The 22,281-nt window shown below is 35.9% G+C and overlaps 1 protein-coding gene across 10 annotated transcripts in view; it reads left to right on the top strand.

The window, feature by feature from the left end:
• Positions 1 to 22,281, top strand: part of LOC149804603 (SPARC-related modular calcium-binding protein 1-like) — a 144,316-nt gene that overhangs the window by 93,229 nt on the left and 28,806 nt on the right. For 9 of the 10 annotated variants that reach the window (XM_089942303.1, XM_089942319.1, XM_089942325.1 and 6 more), the window contains exons 3-6: positions 4,272 to 4,505; positions 5,946 to 5,990; positions 8,810 to 8,905; positions 21,029 to 21,277. In XM_089942303.1, coding sequence (XP_089798429.1) covers positions 4,272 to 4,505; positions 5,946 to 5,990; positions 8,810 to 8,905; positions 21,029 to 21,277 — 624 coding nt within the window. The remainder of the gene's footprint in view (positions 1 to 4,271; positions 4,506 to 5,945; positions 5,991 to 8,809; positions 8,906 to 21,028; positions 21,278 to 22,281) is intronic. The other variant, XM_089942278.1, reaches the window with a different exon arrangement.

The raw sequence follows: 22,281 nt of genomic DNA, 5'->3' as shown, positions 1-22,281 counted from the left end.
AAATGGTCAACAAACACATGCCATTTTTGTTTGCAAATGATATGTTCAAATCAATAGACCCATATCTAAAGTATCACAAGTCTTGAAACCAAAGTGATGCGGGCTTTGAGAGTGTATTTATTAATATGATATGATGACCACGCACGCACTCACTGTTAATCAAACTATATCATAGCTTAGCATCTGAATATCTAGCGAACTAAATATAAATGAAATATTTGTGGATCTATGTCATTTTTTTCTATCTATATATTCATTTATCGCTGCTATTATGTCGATAAATACATAAGCATGTTCGTCAGTTCAAAATACTTATAAAAAGTAAATACTGAAAAAGTAAACATACATCAAAGTATGTCACAAAATTGTCCTGCTCATTCCAGCTGGATAAATTGATATTGCAAGAGTACATCATTCCACAGAGTAAGCGTCATGGGGATTAATGTGGGCCATTTAACTTTTAAAGCAGCGTTATTACACCTTATTGTCATACTCTAAAATTCACTTCCAACTGAGTGAATTATTCAGTACAGACCCGGCTATAATACACACTCAGTCGCGAACTTGGTAAACCCCTATCCGCAGTGGACAGATAAGCGTAGACTCGTATCTTCAATTGACAGATTAGCGTATGCCCAAATCTGTCGGCGCAGTTGGCTCTGCCCTGTTTGTTGTCGAGTGAGTACTATACACCGGAGATACGGCATTACCGCTGAGAAAAGCAATTAGCCCTCAGCAGATGTAGCACTAATACATTTTGTATGCTTGACGCGTCATTTCTATTTCGCGCATCCCGGGTGCTGGGTACAAGCAACTACCTTCTTTATTTACCACACGTACCTTCTAATATACAGGCTAGACTGGCATTTCCATTACAACGAAATCACACACACACTTTTCGAATACAATATTGATGTATTAGACGTTTTTGCATTAGCTATCTCACACATGGGCACCTCAAATTATGATAGTGTTTTCAAAAACTGTGGACCTGTTACGGTGTCCTAGTGGTTAAGAGCGTCATCGGATGCGAGTCATACCAAAGACATAAAAATGGCACTAGCAGCTGCCTCGCTTGGCGCTGAGCATTAAGAGTTTAGTGTTAGGACTGGTGTCAGGATAATGTAACTGGGTGGGACATGATGTTACATGTTTGCGGCATGATGCCCCATAGTCCCATAAATAAATAAACCCTCCTAATCTGTGTTGATACTGATGGAAGATTTGTGGGTCTGATATGACCTGTTCATTAAGATGTGCAATTTTGCTGCATGCAAATCTTTTCGGAACAAACATGCGTACACTTTAGACACATACCGGTAATCGGCGACAGCCATCTCAAGCGCGAAATTCAAAATGGCCACAGGACAGATAGTTGTGCTATTCCAGGTGGATTTACAAGTCACCAAACATTCGATATGCTCCGGAAATATAATGTACATGACACCAAAAGAACTCTACAGCTGACTGTAGCTGTACAGCCGCGAGAAATACCGGTAAGTGTATACAATTTAAACCGATGTGTGCAGCCAACTTTGAATGCAGATAATTGCAGCTTTTAATGAATAGGTGGTATCAACCCCTCACCCGAAAATCAATATCATCACGGGTGAAGGGCTGATTTATCGGCCTAGATGCCCCAGAGCTAGACATCACTATAAACTGTCACACTGCAGGCATCATAGCGATATGACTGAAAAGTTGTTAAAGCAACGTTAAAAATCCAACACACACACACACACACACACACACACACACACACACACACACACTCGTACAGCTGTATCGTTGGTGTAAACGGGAAGCTCTCTAACAGTGTTCTCATTACACGTACAGTAGCTTTTTTGGGCACACATTAGTTTTTTTGTATCCAGCGGGATTTATAAACAAACAGTAAAATTTTTTAGTAAATTGTCAGACCGATAATCACTGCTATTACTAATAATATACGGTTTGTTGTGCTCAAGTATTTGAACATGACGGAAGGTTATGAACTCGAGGGTTTACAGTTGTTCACCGGTGATCTGGCTGAACTTTTAAGCTGATATTTATTTGAGTACGGCTGACGTCACATGGTTGCAAGCGTCCAAGTAGTTACAAACCGACGTGAACATAGTTAATAGAAAAAAATGTATAATTATGACGTGACTCATATAGTTTCACACACACACACAAACACACACACACACACACACACACATACATACATACATACTGACATCCGACGTGTATAGTTTCAAAATTAACGTTTCCCTCTTTGGCCTTCTTGTTGAACTTTACCTTTTGGTAACATTATATTAATACAATTTTGTTTTTAAAAAAATGTCATGATTTGGGTATTTTTTAATCGTCAAAATTTTTTATTAACAAAACAGCACATTCCGCATACAAATATGACGTTGGGATAGATTTGCATCTCTAGGCACGTGAAATTTTCTCTTTCAGTCAAACTATTTAGCAATAGCTCTGGAACCTAAATACGATATTCACCTGTCAACAACTGTCAATCAGTCATCTGTCATCTGCGTGGGCCGCTGACCAATATGATTACAAGCCGTGTGTAAATCACTGCTTAAAGTCTTCTGTGACTTTTGGTCGTCAGGGTCCTTTGAAATGGGACCTCGACATATAAGTGATTTCCCCTTCATAACAAGCGCAAGTTCATCTCATTGTAGCTTGGGCATGTTTTATCGAAATTGCGGCTAACCTCCTATTTTTACCAAATAGAGTTTAAAAAGTTCGTATTAAAACTATGTAAAGAAACTGACATGCCGGTGAGTAAGAAGAAGCGAGTCGATAGATCATTCGAAAATAAACACTATTACAGTACGCACGGGAATCAGTCCAGCCAGAGCTGGAAATATGAGATACCGATCCTTAGTAACTTTCCATTTTAATGTCTGATATCAGATACCAGTGTTGTCACTCCTCGCATGGGTGATGCTTTAGATGCCGAAAACGATACCCCTTGTATTTGTAACCACGGCGTGGACTGCTTTTACCATGGTATGCTACGTAACTGTTCTTTCTTAATTATTTTTATTTTGGACATTTTATATGTAATGTTTCAGTATTCATTTTTTTCCCTTCAGATTTAACTAAATTATATATATGTATTTTGTTAACTTAATATAGAAGCAAAGAAATTGAGAAGAAATGACTGTGCAGAAGCACTCTTGTTGTAATAGCAAAGCGGTAAAAACAATACTAGATATATTAAAAGAAGAATAATTCTCCCGAGGAGAAGTATTTACGGTCAAGGTACAGTCATGGCGTTAGTAAATTAACTAACATTATATGTGCTTGTATTTTATTTCACTTCAATACACCTTTTCCCCGGGTGCTATCTATTACAGTAGAACCTCGTTTTACTGGACCTCTTTTGGCCGTGTTATCCGTTTGTCCAAACCATTTGTTTGTCCCACAAATTTTCCATGAGCTAATATATTTTCAAATATTTGTGAAATGTATTTCCATATTCTGGAGGTTAATAATGGAAAACAAATATGTCTAATCCAGGGCAAAAGTTATGTGTGGCATCTGACTTCTTCGCAAATATCTAAAGTTCTTAACAAAAACAAAAGCATTTAGGGCCGCCATGACAAAACCTAGATATAACGCATCATATTTGTCATATAAGAGTTCTTCAAACTATATTTCCCACCCCACTCTATAAAACTATGTTAAATTAATAAAATGGATATATTCATCGTAACTCCTAAATATTAAAAGTGATTCTCTAACCACAGAGCTCCACTAAATCGTCCTGTTTTGTCTGTATAATTTTGGAAGAAACCTTTTTTATCCATATTATCAGTTTATCCAAACCTCTTGTCGCTCCCCAAGTTTGCAATGAAGCTTATGCCACTCCCTGGTTAGTTTGCTGGAATCGCTATGCAAAGCGTGTAGTTTCGAGGACATACTCAATCAACCGCCATGTTGTGTCGTTGGGCGAAGCACATTGCTTCAGTTGTTGGTTTGAAATAATCTTTCGTGCGTTAATGTGACAATAACATCAAACCAACGAAACCACCGATATCCCCTAAGTTTGTAAATTTGGTATAACCCAAACTAGTTTATCAATCTCCCGTTTATCCGAAAGTGCCCCCACCTCGCCCCTCGTTTAGATAAACGAGGTTGTAATGTTGGATAAATTAATAATAGCCCTGGTCTGATCTCCAAGCCACTCAAGAGAAGATGATATCAGCTCCAAGACAAGGAAGACTAAAATATTATCACAAGTTTACTTCAATCGTGATTTTCCCTTACAGCCAAAGACGTCCCTATGACGAAATGTCTACAGGAAAGAAAAGAGTCTCTTAGTACGAAAAGTCATGAAGCCCTAGGAGTTTTCGTACCCACATGCAAAAAAGACGGTACCTTCGAAGATGTTCAATGTCACAAGGCCACGGGCTATTGTTGGTGTGTCACGATCGAGGGCAAGCCTATTGCTGGAACATCAACCAATGGGGACCGGCCAAACTGCCGAGGTTTGTTATCTAAAGGTCTGTCAACATTTTTCATCAATTTATTTCTTATTATTCATTTTAAATTAATAATTAAAATAGTTTTACTAGAGCTGTGGTCAATGTTTAGCATGCTAATTTTTCTCATGAAAAGCGAAGATGCTTGCTTATATTTTTTAATGTTTAATTGTGCAAACAGGAGCAGGGGATGTAAATTTGTACAGAGAGTGTATTATTGAAGAGATTTATGGTTATTTATATATTTTTTTTCTTGCTTTTCAGCTTATGTTTTTTATGTTTTATTTTGCTTTCTGTGCTGCATGTCGCTGATTTCTTGTTTATTTTCATCTGTCAGAAGGTTGAGAGCGAGCGATTTACTCTATTCACATTTTGCAAGTTTTACATTATCAACTTAAAGGAGTAAGAAAGAAAGACACAGAAAACCACAAAGAAAAAGCAACTACTTTTTCTCACCATAAACGTCTTTAGGTCCAAAATCAATAGACTATGCACGATTCTTTCTTAAAAGAGTTTTTAACGCATGTGACCTGCCGCCATTTTTTAAATATCGTTTGATCGATTCAAAAGATTGGTTTCATCCTTCAGAACATTTATTCCACTCTTTGAAATATATGGCATTACTCATGAACAGTGTCGATTATTGTAAGTGGCTATTATTTTATTTCGACTTTGATGTGTTATAATCTATACGTTACCACTGAGTTTGTTGCCACCGCTCGACCAGTTTAAAATGTTGCTAGTCGTCGTTATGCAGATAGTCGGTAACATGGTAACACCCCCTCCAAGGTATGAATTGAGTTTACTTTATAGTCATGAAGATATATTTTAATCGAGAAGAGTAAATCGCTCAAAAACAGCTGACACATCGCTTAAAAACTTGCTCTGAGAGCGTATGTCTGTGAAGAATGCATAAGTCCTTTGATTTCTTAAGGACAAGCAAATAAACACAGAATGCTTTGTATTCTATTTTGTTAACGGTTACACGCCTTTTGAAAATGAGTTTAAAATAATAAATGCTGACAGACGCAGGACGCGGAATGCACGCAGGTTCATACCATATGTGTACCTACCTGTGCTAAAAGGTGCAGGTAAATGTTCTTAATAAGATTGTGAATGCTTTCAGCTGGCAGTCTTTATCTTCTCCTGTATTATAATATATTTTTATGTGCACGTGCTCTTGTGTTTGTGTGGGTTTTTTTGGTTTCTTTTTTTACAGAAAAAGTGCCTTTTAAATTTACTTTAGGAAACGATCTTCAAGACTTTTATTGATCCGATGCATGGAAGCATACAATACCTACAGCATACAATTGCATGCCAACACGCACGCAGTCACGCACGCACGCATGCATGGATGTACTCGACGTTTATAAGCAAAATAATGCGTTTATTTTTTATAGTTGATAAATTGGCTTGCTTCTTTTTATTGCTTTGTTTCATGATGTGCTTTTTGATCTGCAGGAAAGCCAAATTACACAAAAGGAAAAGAAAGGAAAAGAAAAAAAGGTAAAATTGACACCAAGTACCAATGGACTGGTTAATCTTGGTCAGCTAAGACTTATACTGACACGAGTATGTCCCAGTTCGAGCGTTACAATTATTTTTCAGATTATCCAGTTGCGTCGTACATGATTATCATTATTTTGATATCTTTATTCCTCATCAAAAATTACTTTTGAATCGAATTTTCATTAATATATATTTTGCAAATATAAATTGGTCGACATAGCACGTTCTCAAATATGTAAATGATCAAGCAAATATTTATTTATTCATTTATTTATTTATTTATCCGCCGGTGTGACGTAAAAGGAGGCGAAGGTCAGCAATCGGATTAAAATCAGATCTCTTCTTCGAGTGTGACAGTGGAGATCTGATTTTAATCAGTTTGAGAAGGCTGTTAATTCAGTACTTCCGGGAGTAAATGAACAGATTGAATATGGCACAGACATATAAGGGATACATTTACATCGCTAATCCGGTTGTGGTGTGTGTGTTATGATTGGGGTGGGGTGCTACCAAAATTATATTTAAATTATTATAGAAGTCCCACCCAGGCTCGACTTTGGTTGGAAGTTAAATTAGTGAAAGATAGATGTAAAGCTCCGAGCCCCCAGTCAGCAATGTCAACGGTTAAATGATTGAATATACAAAAAAGTGAAATTCAACGAATAACAATTTAAAGACAATTCAATAGTCAAATGATTAAAATTTCCCAAGTACTCTCCTTCTGCTCAACCCTGTGATAGCCTATTGCATCATTTGATTAGTAGTGTGAGATAGCTTTCCACCTGACCTTGTATTCTACTTTTCTGTGTATTCTTCTCTCCTATTCCTCCAATTCCTTCTCCTCTTCCTCCCGACTTTCTCCAAATTCCTTCTCCTCCTCGACTTCTCTATACTCCTTCTTCTTCTCCACTTTTTTCTCCTCGACTCCTTTTCCTCCTCCTCCTCGACTCTCTCCACCTTGTCTCCACTAGACTTTGTCGACTCCGACTGCTCTCCTAGTCTCACTTCCGTCTTCCCTCTTAGAGACTCGGGACTTAACTGAACCGGACGTTCTGTCCCCCAAAAAACTTTCTGTGAAAACACAAGGACGGTACAATATTTTCATTAGCCCTCTCATTTCACGCTACATCCAGTCTGTCATCAGATAACGGCTATTAAATTTCTTCGGTCAAGCATTCATTCGCATTGAAATACACATACATTCTTGTATAGTGAAACAACGTCGTAATAAAAGCACGGTATCAATTACCTCTCATACATACATCAATAAATTTCGTCACATCAGTACATATTCTTAATCACATTATACTAAACAATATCACAGCAATCAGACGCATTTCTTTACATTACAGTTCATACAAAGTACACAAATATTCAAATATTCATGCTCTGATATATCCATACAGCCATATTAACTAATCTTACACTCTTCAACCATTTTCCAAATTCACAATTCAAGCATAGGTAAATTATAACATATCACATGAACAAATGCACTAGTTTACTACGAAGTAACCTAATAGCGAATTACAAAATTAATTCTGACCACAAGCTAACAATCTTCGTAATTCATTACATAATACTCAAGCTCATTTCTCAAGTACGCATGTAAATTAAACACAGCAATGGTAATTCTACGTACTAAACGATCCTAGTACTTAAGCATGCATACTGTACATAATTATAATTACAATGCCTTAATATTCTGCAGAAATCGAGCAAGTAACTTACTGACCTTTACGAAGTTTTGTCTTTCCTTAGAATCTCCTCTCATATTTTTATCGCCAGATCAGAGTGGCTTCCTCGGAGTAACCTTATGTTGCTCAGCAATCTTCCTAGGCGAGAATACGTTTTCGATTGCTAGTTAGAAGCTATAATTCAGATCGAAATTGTTATCACAATTCCGATTGGGTGTCATTTTGACCCGATCCAATCAAACTTAGCGGACAATGTCCTTCTCGCTGTCTGTCTATGTTGGGACGGATTTAGAACACGACCCGTTTCCCCCTCGTGCTTCCCCTGATCTTAGGACTAAGCTGTAACACATAGGTCGGAAGTCGTTCGATCTAACGCTAGTGCCGATCCAAGATGCTGGGTCTTCTCTCTGGTCACGGTAACCTTGCGTAAGAGATTAACTCTAGCCTGCGACAGTTTTTGGACATCAAACCATGGCTTGTAATAATACATTAGTTTATATACGACTTACTAATTGGGACTGAGCAAACGTGACACAGATTATATCGTTATAAAAATTTTGAAACATGTACGTATTGACTTAGAATTTAATCAGCATTTATATAGTTATAATAAGGCTTAATTTTTCATGTACAAGTCATTCGATATGGTTTCCAGTAAACTTTTCAGACATATCAGGTACAAATGTATGCAGGATTTTTGTGTGTGTGGGGTGTCATCTTTTATAGTGACAAGAAGTTGAATTGTTTTCTTGGTGACAGTCGCTCTTCAAGATATATTGTTTTCTTTCAATGTATATCAACTACAACGCTTGCTTAATGCTTTTTATCGCCCCAAGCAATATTTAGTTTGTCCATTTTTTGTTTTGCTTTGGGTTGCATTACAAGAAAAAAGCTTCTTTTTTTAGTTTTCCTCACGTAGTTAGCTCAAATTTTGCACTGAGTTACAAGAGTGGAGAAAGTATTTCCTTTATTTTTTATGAGCGCTATGCTTGTTTTATTTACGCTTAACTGGAAGCTTAATTCGCAAAATGTACAAGTTGTATTCTCACATTTGAGATATGCACTGATAGCTTAATAAACTTCAGTCACTGAATTTTTCTTTGATAAATTTGTTTTCAGGATGTAGCAGTATAGAAAGGTCAAAGTTCAACTCGAATTTAGTGCAAGTGTTCACAGAAGAATATAACAGATCGACAATATCAACGCCTGTGACAAGTAAGTGTTTATATGTATATATGACAGAAAACAAAATTAATATTCGATAACAAAAATCAGTAAAGCAGTGATATATTCCGTACAGTTTTAATACTGTCTGGTTAAGTAACACGTGGATTTTCTTTTAATTTATTTATCTTTTAAAAGCAAAGCCATCGATTCCCATGGATTTTCTCAATTCTGTGCCAGTGTGATTAACAGCTCCATTACTACAGCGATAAAAAGTTCACGACTTTACAATAAATTTGGAACAGCGACATGTTTCAAAGTTAGCGTTTACATATCATGTATAAAATTGTGTATTTCGTCAAATTATGACTATAATTAGCGTTTACATATCATGTTTAAAACTGTGTATTTCGTCAAATTATGACTTTAATTAGCGTTTACAAACCATGTATAAAATTGTTTATTTCGTCAAAATTATGACTATAACTAGCATTAACACATCATGTATAAAATTGTGTATTTCGTCACAATTATGACTATAATTAGCATTTACATATCATGTATAAAATTGTGTGTTTCGTCACAATTATGACTATATTCGTACGAAAACGATGAGGTTTTTAGTTTTGTTAACACATTTCGTATTGTTGGGGTTCAGTAACGAAGAATCATGACACACAGTCAACGTGTCTATCAGTCTTTAGTCATCTGTGAGCATGTCATCTTTAAACAACATATTTTAATGATTGTGAGTTTACTTGTAAAGTTTTCGTTCTTTATTTTATTTATTTGTATATTTAAACGCGAATATTTGTGTGGCCATGGCAAGCTTGCAATTTAGTTCAGTAGCATACGTCATATTCAGTTTTCGATCTTCATTTATTTTCGGTTTGCAGTAAACACTAATCAACGCCTAATTTGCTCATAGTTTATAGACACGATTGTGTTGCGAGTCAGTATTGCTATATAAATAAGTTTTGTTATTACTATATTTAACCACGATGTTTTTTTTCTTCTTTCTTTCTTAAAAATGGGTACTATATGTCGCAGAGTATTAAAGATATACAATATCATATGGGTGACATATAGACATGTCATGAATTCAGTCACTGACAGTTTTCACAATTGATGTAGAAAGCTAATTATAAAAAAGGTAATTACTTGAAGTCCACCTTTTTCTGCTTGGAGTTCCTTTTTAGGCACTTTTTGACGGCGCTTCCATGATTGATTAAATGCACACTAGAGGGTCTACATTTTACATATTTTAAGATCTGTATATCCTGATATGGAGAGAGAGACAGAGAGAGACAGAGAGAAGCCTATTTATGGAAACAGAGGTTTAAATAAGATAAGGTCAGATATATTTCCTGCATGGCAGTAATATCGCTCCTGTGCCGATCAACACACACACACACACACACACACACACACACATATATATATATATATATATATATATATATATATATATATATATATATATATATATATATATATATATATATATATATATATATATATATATATATATATATATATATATATATATATCGCTTTGAAATTTATCATAAAACATGCTACAACCTACCGAAATGTGGTCAAAGTTTAGTTATGACTTTTCGACAATCATGTTGTGCTGAGATTTAAAAAAAATATTGCTTTTCTTTACTAAAAGAGAGCCACTTTCAAAATAAAATTACCCATAATACTGCATGCACATGTTAAATTCCAGGGGAGAAATCTTAAATAAGTTTGTTAGCTGTATGTAAAGTATGCAGCTAAGTTTTGGGGAAAAACAATATTGGTGGAGGTAAATTCATTATAACTATACCCATGTAATTTTATTCGCTTCTTTTAGAGCTTGATGTGTTTCAGATGCCAAGTATTTCCAAATTTGGGATGTTAATGAAGAATTTGATGTTCATAGTGATAAAATCTGTTTGGTGACTGACAACCGTTTTTCATGTTGTTTTTGTTTTGTTTTTATCACGGCTTTCATTTTCACCTAATTATGTAAGGATGAGTTCTACTGCATGTACGCTGCAAAAGGCAGTCTTGTACCTTAAATTCACTGCTTCTCAACAAATGTGACATTTAGGCACGCCATGGCCAAAACTTAATATAACGCATCAGATTTTTCAAATAGGAGTTCTTCAAGAGGTATTCCCCAAAACAAGAGTGTTAAAGTAATAAAAAGGGACATGTTTTGTAAATCCATGCTATTATAAAAGGATACACTTATCACCACAATCTACACAAATCGCCCACTTTGCTCTGAATCATTGTGGGAGAAACCCTCTTTTTGGGACCTAAATATGTATTAACTGTTCCGGTTTAGAAAATTGTGTCCACTTTAGAATGACGGCTCCACATGTGCTGTGTTTATATAGCTGCTTCCATATGGACTGGGTAAACTACACCATATTTATGGTTCATTTGGGGTTCGGCACCAAAATCTCGTCTCTAGTTTCCCGATCGATCGTGCCATCATTGACCACGTGTCATTTTTAATGAGGAATGAATAAAATCAAAACGATTTTTTGGGGTAAAATTCAGTCAACATAGTTCTGTTACTGCTACCTTATTTGCAAGATGTAAGCATAACTTGCAAAAACATTTTAATCACGAATCGATTAAGCTCTGCATTAGGCCGATAAATCAGCCCGTCACCCGTGATGATATTGATATTCGGGTGAGGGGCTATCACCTGCTCATTAAAAGCTGCAATTATCGGCATGCACATTTGGCTGCACACATCGATGTATATTTTATACACTTATTGGTATTTCTAGTGGCTGTGCAGCTACCGTCGGATTAAGGGTTCTTTTGGTGACATGTAGATTATATTTCCTGAGCAAATCATATGTTTGGAGACTTGTAAATCCACATGGAATAGCACAACCATCTTTCATGTGGCCATTTTGAATTTCGCGCTTGATATAGCTGTTACCAATTATCGGTATGTGTCTAAAGTGTACGCGGGTTTGTTCCGGAATGATTTGCATGCAGCAAAATTGCATATTTTAATGAACAGGTGACATCATATCCACAACATCGTCCATCAGTATCAACACAGATTTGTGGGGTTGATTTATCAGACTAGCCCTTCATTACACTTAAAGGCGATGAAATGATTGGTTCTTGTTTTCCTAGAATTATATATATTTATATTGTTTTGCTAGAATTATATATATATATATATATATATATATATATATATATATATATATATATATATATATATATATATATATATATATATATATATATATATATATATATATATATATATATATATGTATGTATGTATATATATAATACAGTCCGTCTGTATGAGTAGCAAGCGAAACACACACACACACACACACACACACACATGATTTTAACTAACAGAACTTAAATTTAGGCTTCAATTTAAGTTCACTTTTTTATTCTGCGATATCGCTGGCTTAAGTTTAAGTTTGTCCTTAAACTGACCAAATAACTGTATTAAATCTCGACTTAAGACTTATGCTCGTGAAATTGAAGCCAGCTGACCTCAGTTTCACTTACAGAACTTAGATCTAGACTTACATTGAAGTTTAGAATCCATCAGTTTGATTGGCTGAAATTGATATCTGATTTAAAACTGATTAATCATATGTCTTAAGTCTAGACTTAACTTAAGATATACGTTGGTGAAATGTAGGCCGTGACTAAGTATTGGTAATTATTCAAAATACACAGGCCCGGTCCTAGGGCAAGGCGAACGAGGTAACCGCCTTGGGCACCGCGCTTTCAGGGGCCCCGCGCTGCTGACGGAAATCAACTCTGCAATGCAATTTTTTTGCTTGGGGCCCCGCTCGTTGCTTTCTGCCTTGGGCCCCGCACATTATATGGCCTTTTCTGAAAATACATACAATACCCACTGTCAAATTTGTCAGCTGCGGTGACGTTCGGTATTTGGTAACGAATGCTGGTAAAAGCGATGGAGTTTTCTAAGTAATCCTTTAACGTTTCTTTACTTTTCAAGGAACATACTTTAATGAAAATATTGTTTGAAAATTGCTTTAATTACCCTTTATCAAATGGATGACTGAATAACTCATGATTGAATCTGCATGGAAAATCATAATCACGAAAGTAGAGCAGTTTTAAGATTCAGGATCGCTCGGTCAGCTGCCGTATTCACCCACGTGTAAGACGCCTACTTAAGTACAGCGTAGATGCAGATTTGCAGATTGATTGTTGTATATTGTGCAGGCAGATCAGGGTCTATTCCATTCGTATAAACACAGAAAGAACAGCATCGACCTGAACTACCGGAGAACAGAGTAACCATACATCTTGTTCTTGTCTTCTTGAACTTGGTTGGGTACGTGTTTCTCCCAAGTTCGTACATGTGTGTGTGTGTGTGTGTGTGATATTTGGAAGTAACGGGCTCCGAAATGTGCGAATTTCGCGAATTTTGCCTGCGGAGACAACGTATACTTTAATGTATACTCTCATTAATTTAACACATTCAAACGATTTCTAACATGATGCGATCATGTTATTACCTATTTTTGCCTGGGTAGAAATAGTCTACATTGTGAAACGGTTCTCTGATGCATGGATGTTATTTAAGTATAACCTTTTGAGTCAATCATATTTCGCCGTTGACTTGTGTGCCCCAAAGTGTACGTGCTTTGAAAATGAGAGTCGCTTGTATGCGATGTATGTGTAGTGAAGAAGACAATGTCTAACTCTTCCATGGAACAGGATTCCTAAAGTTCAGTGAGTTAATGGTAAGTAAAAACTTACTTTTGCTTCTACGACTGTACTGTAATTAAAGAAGGGATGTATCGTAGAGTCGCAAACATGGTATATGTAGCTCTTTTCACCGGTTGTCACCTGAGCGCGACGTTGTCTCGGCAGGCAAAATTCGCACGTTTCGGAGCCCGTAACGTCAGTTTGGTACAACGCAGAAAAGTCAATATGGCTTGATGAATAGAAAAATATCTCAGGAATAACACAAGCCATAGAGTATGGTCGTGTGCCTTTAGAGACGGAAATAGCAGAAGGAAATCGAGGGTTATGGGTGGAACCAAGTATTTGGAAGTTACGTACCTTCTCTCTTATATCGTATGATAGAGAGGGTCCTATGTCAGAACGGGTCATGAGGGTAATCTGATGTATTTTTGTCACTCTGTATGATTTTTTTCCTTCAGATTATTGGTGTTTTTTTTTTCTTCTCAACATCAAGCTCGCGTCGAGCACTTGTGGTTAAATGCAATCGTACCGAGTTTTCAGAATACCATATAACTGAATGTTGATTGCTTGTCAAGTATGTGCAATGCTGGGAGCAATTCTTTGCCGCTGTATACCGGAGTAATTCTGAATGTACTGCGATACGTACCTCGGTATTAAGGACCAACAATTCAAAGTCCTAGAGTAGGGTCCTGGCACTTTTTCTTTAATGTTCCGTATGTCAGTAGGTGGGAAAAATCTTACTTTGATTTATTGCAAAATAGCGCCATTAAATCGAACATAATATTTGGGGAAAAAATTATCTTGAGTTAAAAGAAAAGAAAATTTTAGCTCAAAAGAAAATGACAGCCTCCCCTCCCCCTGCCCCGAAAATTAAATAGCCAGTGGCTCACAGTGGATTATTTGCTTTGTTAATTAAATGTATACTTTCTGATATAAAAGATGCTACTAAAGTGTGATGATTCAGTTTAGACTATGGCTGGTGCTGTGGAAGACTTTGTGCAGACATTCGAGAGGAAATGGATCAAAATAGGAAGTGCTGATATTGAAGCCTTCTGTTTTCAAGTTAAACGATTGATATAATAGACATGAAATATCTGAGTGAGATGGAAACACCCGGGCAAGATAGTTATCAGAGAGGGACAGTACACGTAAAAACACACTTACCCAACAAACGAGAACATTTGTGATGGACTTGAGAAATTACGTAAGTTCAGACAGAAAACAACAGCGCTTCTGATTCGTAGTCTTACAAAGAAATATATATATTTAGCATATTCATATCAGATGCTAAATAAGTAAAACATACCATGGGGATTTGTTGTTTTGTTTAATACGAAATTTTTCGGAAAGTTGCTTTTGCGTATGTATTGCAACATTCCATTTGGACACCGTGTTGGCATACGTGACACGTAACAAGCATGGGATTCAAGGATCATACATTTAGTTATATGTCTAATATTCCCCATTAATTTGCGGCAGATACATCCGTTTTGTGAAAAATATGGATACTATTTGTAAGTATTTTGTCAGGAATAATGAAAACACGTTGCTAATATCATTAAAGTTGATATAGGATTCCTCGGGAATTTTCGTAATCCCTTACTGACTGAAACTACAGACGTACCGGTACAGTGAAAAAAGTACCTTGGTACCTACCACCGGAAGAAGAAAAAAAATAAACCGCGTTAAACCGGTATACCGGTAATATCGTTCACCTCTAACGTCATACATTGGTGTTTATTTGAAGTACATGACCTATAGCTGTACCATTCTTAGTAATTTTTAGCACAGTAAGTATTGCCATAGATGTAGACAATACTTTTCCAACTGTCTTACCGATAACTAGTTGTTACTATACATGTGAGCTGTACCTCAGGCAGGGTTAATGAACCGCGAACGGTCGCATTTCAAAGAGACGTAAGGTAAAGACCATAAAGAGTTCGGCCTTTGACTTAAATAAGAAGTCACATATTTAGGAGATGAAACGGCAACATAAAAGTAAAATGAGTTTGACAGACGACACTAAATGACTTAAATTATTTTTCTATTGTTCAAAGCAGGATAGAGAAAAGTGTATAAATGTCAGTTTAACACATTGCTTAGGTCTCGTTTACGCCATCAGAACATATCAGTGCTGTCAAACAGAGTGTTTTTCGTACTTCGCTGGTTCAGATTCGCACGAACCATTGCGTAATTGTTCTGGGTGTGCATGCAATGAAAGGAGTTCTCCAAATTAGACCTGACAGATTTACATGTTTCCTTATTTATTACTACTGGTCAAAAGACGTGCAGCTCTCTGTTTCAAAGCACTATCAGTTATCCAAGCATGTCAAGAAGTGATCACCTTACACAAGATCTGTCATAATACATATATTATAGTCTAGGGGGCTACTATTCACACAGAATAATTTCATAAACGAATACAAGGGAACTTGTCCTACCTGGACACTGAGCATTCCGGTTATTTTCATATTGCAGGCGGCAAATTTAGTCCCCTTAGATTCTTTATATAGTAGATTTAACACACAAAATCAAAACTCACTAATTCAGAACATTGAGTATCAAAACTAACAATGAGTATCAAAACTAACTATCTAATCGGAACACAAGAGTTTCAAAACTCACTATCTAATCTATAGCGTTGAGTATTAAAAATTACTACCTAATCCAGAACAAATGCTAGTTTCACTTTCATGTCCGGTGTAAACAGATTCCAGTGTTTTCAATAGTTTAACATAACGACAGTATAAATCGAAACCGTGATAACAGAGCCACAAACAACAGAGAAACAACACAAATATATTTCATTTGAATGGTTTATAGGAAAATATCATTACTTGCGTTCCTAACCACACCATACTTTATTATAAAAGCACTATATTTGACATTTGACCACACACACACACAAACACAGAGATATATATATACACACACACACACATACATACATACATACATATATATATATATATATATATATATATATATATATATATATATATATATATATATATATATATATATATATATATATATATATATATATATATATATATATATATATATATATATATATATATATATATATTTTTGCATTTATCTTTGTTACGGTCACCTAAATGCGAATAACGTAGAGCCAGTTATGCCGTCGCATTAAGTGTCAGTAAATCTGGTTACGGTTAGCTATTTGCTTGAATTTATAGGGAAAACCAAAAGAGTTGAATATTATCCGCAGGCGCGTCATACGACGGAATATCGGACGCGAGTTATACATGAAAACTGACGGCAACTGTACTATATAGTGCCTTATCAAAATACCAAATGTAAATGTCGCTGTTAGATTGTACCTGACTGCAAATTGTTTTGTATCTACATGAAAGTGACTGCAGCTTAGTTTATTGTTTTGTTCTTTTTCGAACTTGTGGGGTAACTAATATGCCCTTTGACTTTTCTTATTTTTTTTATTTTTCCTGGGGAGGGGAGAGGAGGGATAAAACTAGGCAACATTATCAACCATATCAACGCACTGCAAAGTGCTTATTATCAGATAAAAAGTGCAGCCCAGCAGCTCGTTAAATTTCAAGTTGTTTTTATAGATGTGTTGATTATATGTTAATATTTTCCGTTTGTTTCTAACTTTTTGTTTTAAAACGAAGCTTGCGTTGCCCTCCAATATGATAATAACTTCTGATAATTTAAGTGTGTTCATTATACCGCCTTCGAATCCTTAATTTCTTTCAAACATATAAATAAAAGATTATTCGATGAGATTGGTATATGCTGTCAAGAACCAAATGAATAAAGCGTAGAAGTGTGTGTGGTCCTCCAATATGCGATCTTCTGATGATTTTAGTGTTTTAAAACAACAAAACACCTCCAAGGCTTTAATTGATTTAAGGCATATAAATAAAACAATTATTCAAGGAGTTTGCGTGTTGTTCTAACAACAAATGTATAAGGCGCACAAATTTGTGTGGAACCCCAGTATAAGAACTTCTGATAACTTGACTGTTTTCAATTACTCCTAGTGGTTAGCTAGTCCGCTTCGGGTGGGGGAGGTCGCGGGTTCGATCCCGGCCGAGTCATACCAAAGACTTCTAAAAATGGTACTAACAGCTGCATCGCTAGGCGCTCAGCATTAAGAAGTTAGTGTTAGGACTGGTCGGCCTGGTGTCAGGATAATATGACTGGGTGGGACATCATGCTACATGTCTGCAGCATGATGCTCCAGTGTAAGATATCACTATAAACTGCCACACTGCAGACGTCGTAGCGATATGACTAAAAAAATTGTTAAAGCTACGTTAAAAGTCCCAAATCACATTACACCGCCTTCAAGGCTTTAATTAGTTTAACACATGCAAATAAAATATAATTCGACGAGAACGAGCAATGTTGCCCACAACCAAAATAATCAGAGTACGTAATGAGAATGGATAAACTCCTCGATACGGTAAATGTTGGTATTCTTCATTTTGACGATTATTATATTAGACGATGTAAGGGTATTCACGAAACCGGTCGACTCGAACGCATTGTAGAACTCGCTGTCGAAAGGTAGTGCACTGTAGAACTTGCTCTAGTGCAAAGAATCCTTGAGAGGTTATTTTGAAAGAAATGTATCAATATTTGACACATTCATTTTCCTAATAATCTGTACCTTTTATATAATTACACATTACTATTACTTGTTATATTTTAATTATCAAAAGCTTTACCATGTTAGTGGGTTTGGGAGTTCGTTAAATACGTTGCAGGGCTGTATTTGCAATTGACTCTTAAATATACCGTATGTATTCACTTATAAGTCAATGCCAGCTTAAGCTGCGCAGACCCAGATCTGCCGGTGCATGGGCTGGAAGATCTGGGTCTGTGTAGTTTGTTAGGAGTAAATAGTTGAACAAACAGCATCAACCTTGATTTTCGGGTGCGTTATGCTGCGGAATATAATGATGTTTGCTGTTTGCAGTTTGGCTCGTATATTTGTACGCACTTACAATTTTATCTATCTATCTATCTATCTATCTATCTATCTATCTATCTATCTACCTACCTACCTACCTACCTACCTACCTACCTACCTACCTATCTACCTACCTACCTATCTACCTATCTATCTATCTATCTATCTATCCATCTATCTATCTATCCATCCATCCATCCACCCACCAACACACCCATCTATCCATCCATCCATCTATCTATTCTTTATTTTACTACAGTCCGTAATTGATTTTTTATCTTAAAAAAATAATAAATGCTATCTTTAAAAAAATAATAGCCGTGAATGAATTATAATCAACATATTTCGGGTTTGACGCAAACATTGATTGACAAATTCGTAAATGCATTGCTAAAGCTTGGAAACACGTCGGCAAGTTTTCTTTATTGTACAACACTAGATAACATTATATAAGGAATTTCATATCAGTAATAAAACTTATATGAGATATAGTCCCTCCAAATAACAGGTTTCGGGTTTTCACGCACCAAATGATTCCAGCCTCGACTTTCAATAGGGTTGCAAAACGTCTTGCTGGTATATGGTTTATAAAAGCTTCAAGGATAAAACTGAAAGTTACTCGAATTTCGAGTAAAAGAATTTTAGAATTTATTGACATTAATTGCATGAAATTCTGCCTTGTTTACTGCTATGGCACACAAAGCCAGTAAGTCGATAACTTAAGCGACCCAAATATGCCGTCGCATTATACGATGGCAGATCGGGGTCTGTGCAATTTGCAGTTAGACACGGTTTATAAGCGAGTACAGACGGTAGTTTTATCTATTGTATAGTATCTACCGATCCTAAAATAAATTTGCTGCATTGTTGGAAATATCACAAGGAAAGTTTTTTTATGCCAAATCTCTGTCTGAGGAAACAGTTTTAGAAATCTAGTGAAACTGTAACATGGTCAAGAAAATAATACAAACACTATTATATATTTCTTAATGATATTAAAATATTTCACTGTAAGAATTTTTTTTTTTCGCAAAGTGACGACACAACTTTTATAACCACATTGGCGATATTACTTTTGGAACGGGGGCCCCGAGTTTTCCCGGGTTTTTCCTCCACCATTAATACTGGCCGCCATGTATAGCCTATCGTGTGCTGAAAAATGGCGTTAAACCCTACAACAACAACTTTTGGAACGCCGTTTTCATTATAGAAGGATATCTGGCCTTTCGTTATTCAATTATGCATTTCCATATTTAGGTCTTATTCATTTCTTCTTCTTCTTCTTCTTCTTCTTCTTCTTCTCTCTCTCTCTCTCTCTCTCTCTCTCTCTCTCTCTCTGAATGAACAGATCGTAAAATGTGTCAAAACTTTTGACCCTCTAGTATACATGAATGTAATCAATGAGAAGGCACCTTCAAGAATGCATAGAAATGAACGCCAAACAGCAAAAAAAGTGGGCTTCAAGTATTAACTGTTTATAATTAGTTTTCCAAATGAGTCAAGCAAATTATGAATGAGTGAACTTACATGACCTGTTGTTATTCGATAGTCTGTATCACCCTTACAGTATTGTGTACCTGTTACACACAACGACAAAGGTACATATTAAAAAAAAGCATAAAAATTTTCTTTGATTAAACATCGTGATAAAATTGTTTAATTAGTTATTGTAACTCTACTCACAGTCATAATCATGTCTGAAAACGACTAAGAAATCAGACATTGGTGAGGGTTATTGGCGACCTAACATTGAGTGACAATCGAAATTTTTGTACAGCGTCTGCTACCGGAATAGACTGCTAGCTTGCCAACACAAAAACATTCACGTTTTAATACATAAGCAAAAAACCAACAACAACAAACCAACAACAAAACCACACACACAAAAAAAACAACAAACAAATCCTCACCAGTAAACTCACAATCTTTCAAATCAGTTGTTTAACGATGTTTTCTCTGAAGTCCGTCTGATGTTTCTACACCAATGTTCATTATTTCAGTCGGCGCAAAAATGTGTTAACGAAAATAGAAGTCTTTTCATTTTCATATCAAAACAGCCAGTATTTTCACAAAATGCATAATTTGAAGTATTGTATGTACAGTTTAACGTTATAAAAAAGTAGCTGTCCTAAAAATGTTCTAAACTTTCGGAACCTGTCTTTACCGATATAGTAGTAATGCAACCGTTACTCGCATTTACACAAACTGGAGAAACAAAATCATGCAAATCGAAGGATTTTGCCCTAAAATACATATAATAAAAAGAAAAATCTAAGTTTTCTAGGTATATATACGGAAGCATTTCAGTCATGAAACGGAAACATTTTGTATTGTCATGAGTGGCAAGTCACTCGAGACAAGTTACAATACAATACTTCTAAATGACAAGTGAAATATTTCCTCATGTCTACGCTAAAACTTAGATATACCCTATTCATGCATCGATCATCAATGTTTAATCGGACTTTGTTTCTCATCAGGCAAAATGATAGATGACCCAGTAATTGATACACTGGAAAAGAGGGTTGTAGAATGGAAATTTACGCAGCTTGACAAAGATAGTGACAGTGCTCTCAGGAGAAAAGAAGTGAAAACGTTAAGAAGGATGGTAAAGAAAGTCATCAAGCCTAGAGCATGCGCAAAACAGTTCATCAAAAACTGTGATTCGGACAATAACCAGTTAATTTCCCGAAAGGAATGGTCACTTTGCCTAGGAGTGGACATAAATAGTATGTATATTTTTAACTTTCATTTTAATTTCTCTACATTAACATTCAGAGATAACGAAAATAGCATTTTGCTTATTTTTAACTCAGCCGTACATGAAATAAAAGAGGTTATGGTAAGGTCCTGCGTGCGGCGTGTTCCGACGCCAATCATCTATTAAAATTGCTATTTTATACTTCTACTCAAAACCAGCTTGATCAGTTTTATTTCACCTTTGGCTATTGTTCCTAAGGATGCACTCAACCAAAAGTTTGTTCTGGGTGGCTCATTTAGCAGTGGTATAACTTCCATAAAGAACGGCTTAGTCAATGGAATGTTCGTATGCATGATTAAGACTTGTTCTATCAAGATTTTGTTTTAGGATGACTCACCTAGCAACGATATGGCTTCCATATCAACCATATGGTAGACTTACTTTCAACCCTTACTCCTGAAAAGGTGAGCCAATTTTAATTCCTTTAGAAATACTCTAACAAAATTTTATTAAGGATGGCTTCTCAAGCACCTGTGTGAATTCGTCAGCAACCACATGGAAAACCAATCTGTCACTTCTTTTCTGTCAGAATTTTATCGGGGATGGCTCTTCTAGCAACTGTGTGATTTCCACTGCAGTCAGTATGAATGATCTGTTCTCAGCTTCTCCAGAACAGTTCAGCAAATTTTGCACAAATTTAGTAGGAATGTTTCTTAGGACCTCTGTCAAAAATGATTTTCGGGGTGACTCTCCCAGAACAGTGTGGCTTGTATAACAACCATATGGAAAACACATTCTCGTCTTCTTTAGAGTGGTCAGTTTTGATCATATCTGGTTGGAGTTTTTATTAATACATGTTCTGTCAAAATTGTTTCTGATGTGGCTCTTCTAGCAATAGCATGGCTTTCATAGCAAACGTATGGAAAACCTGTTTCCAACGTTTTCCGCATAACAGCTCAACACATTTTGATAGAACTTGTTATATATATTTTTCTTATGACATGCTCTATTAAAGTTGTATCTGGAGCGACT

This window comes from Sinohyriopsis cumingii, chromosome 2 (genome assembly GCF_028554795.1).
Source record: "Sinohyriopsis cumingii isolate HCF-2022 chromosome 2, ASM2855479v2, whole genome shotgun sequence".
Lineage (NCBI taxonomy): Eukaryota > Metazoa > Mollusca > Bivalvia > Unionida > Unionidae > Sinohyriopsis > Sinohyriopsis cumingii.
This window is presented reverse-complemented; position numbering and strand designations above follow the sequence as displayed.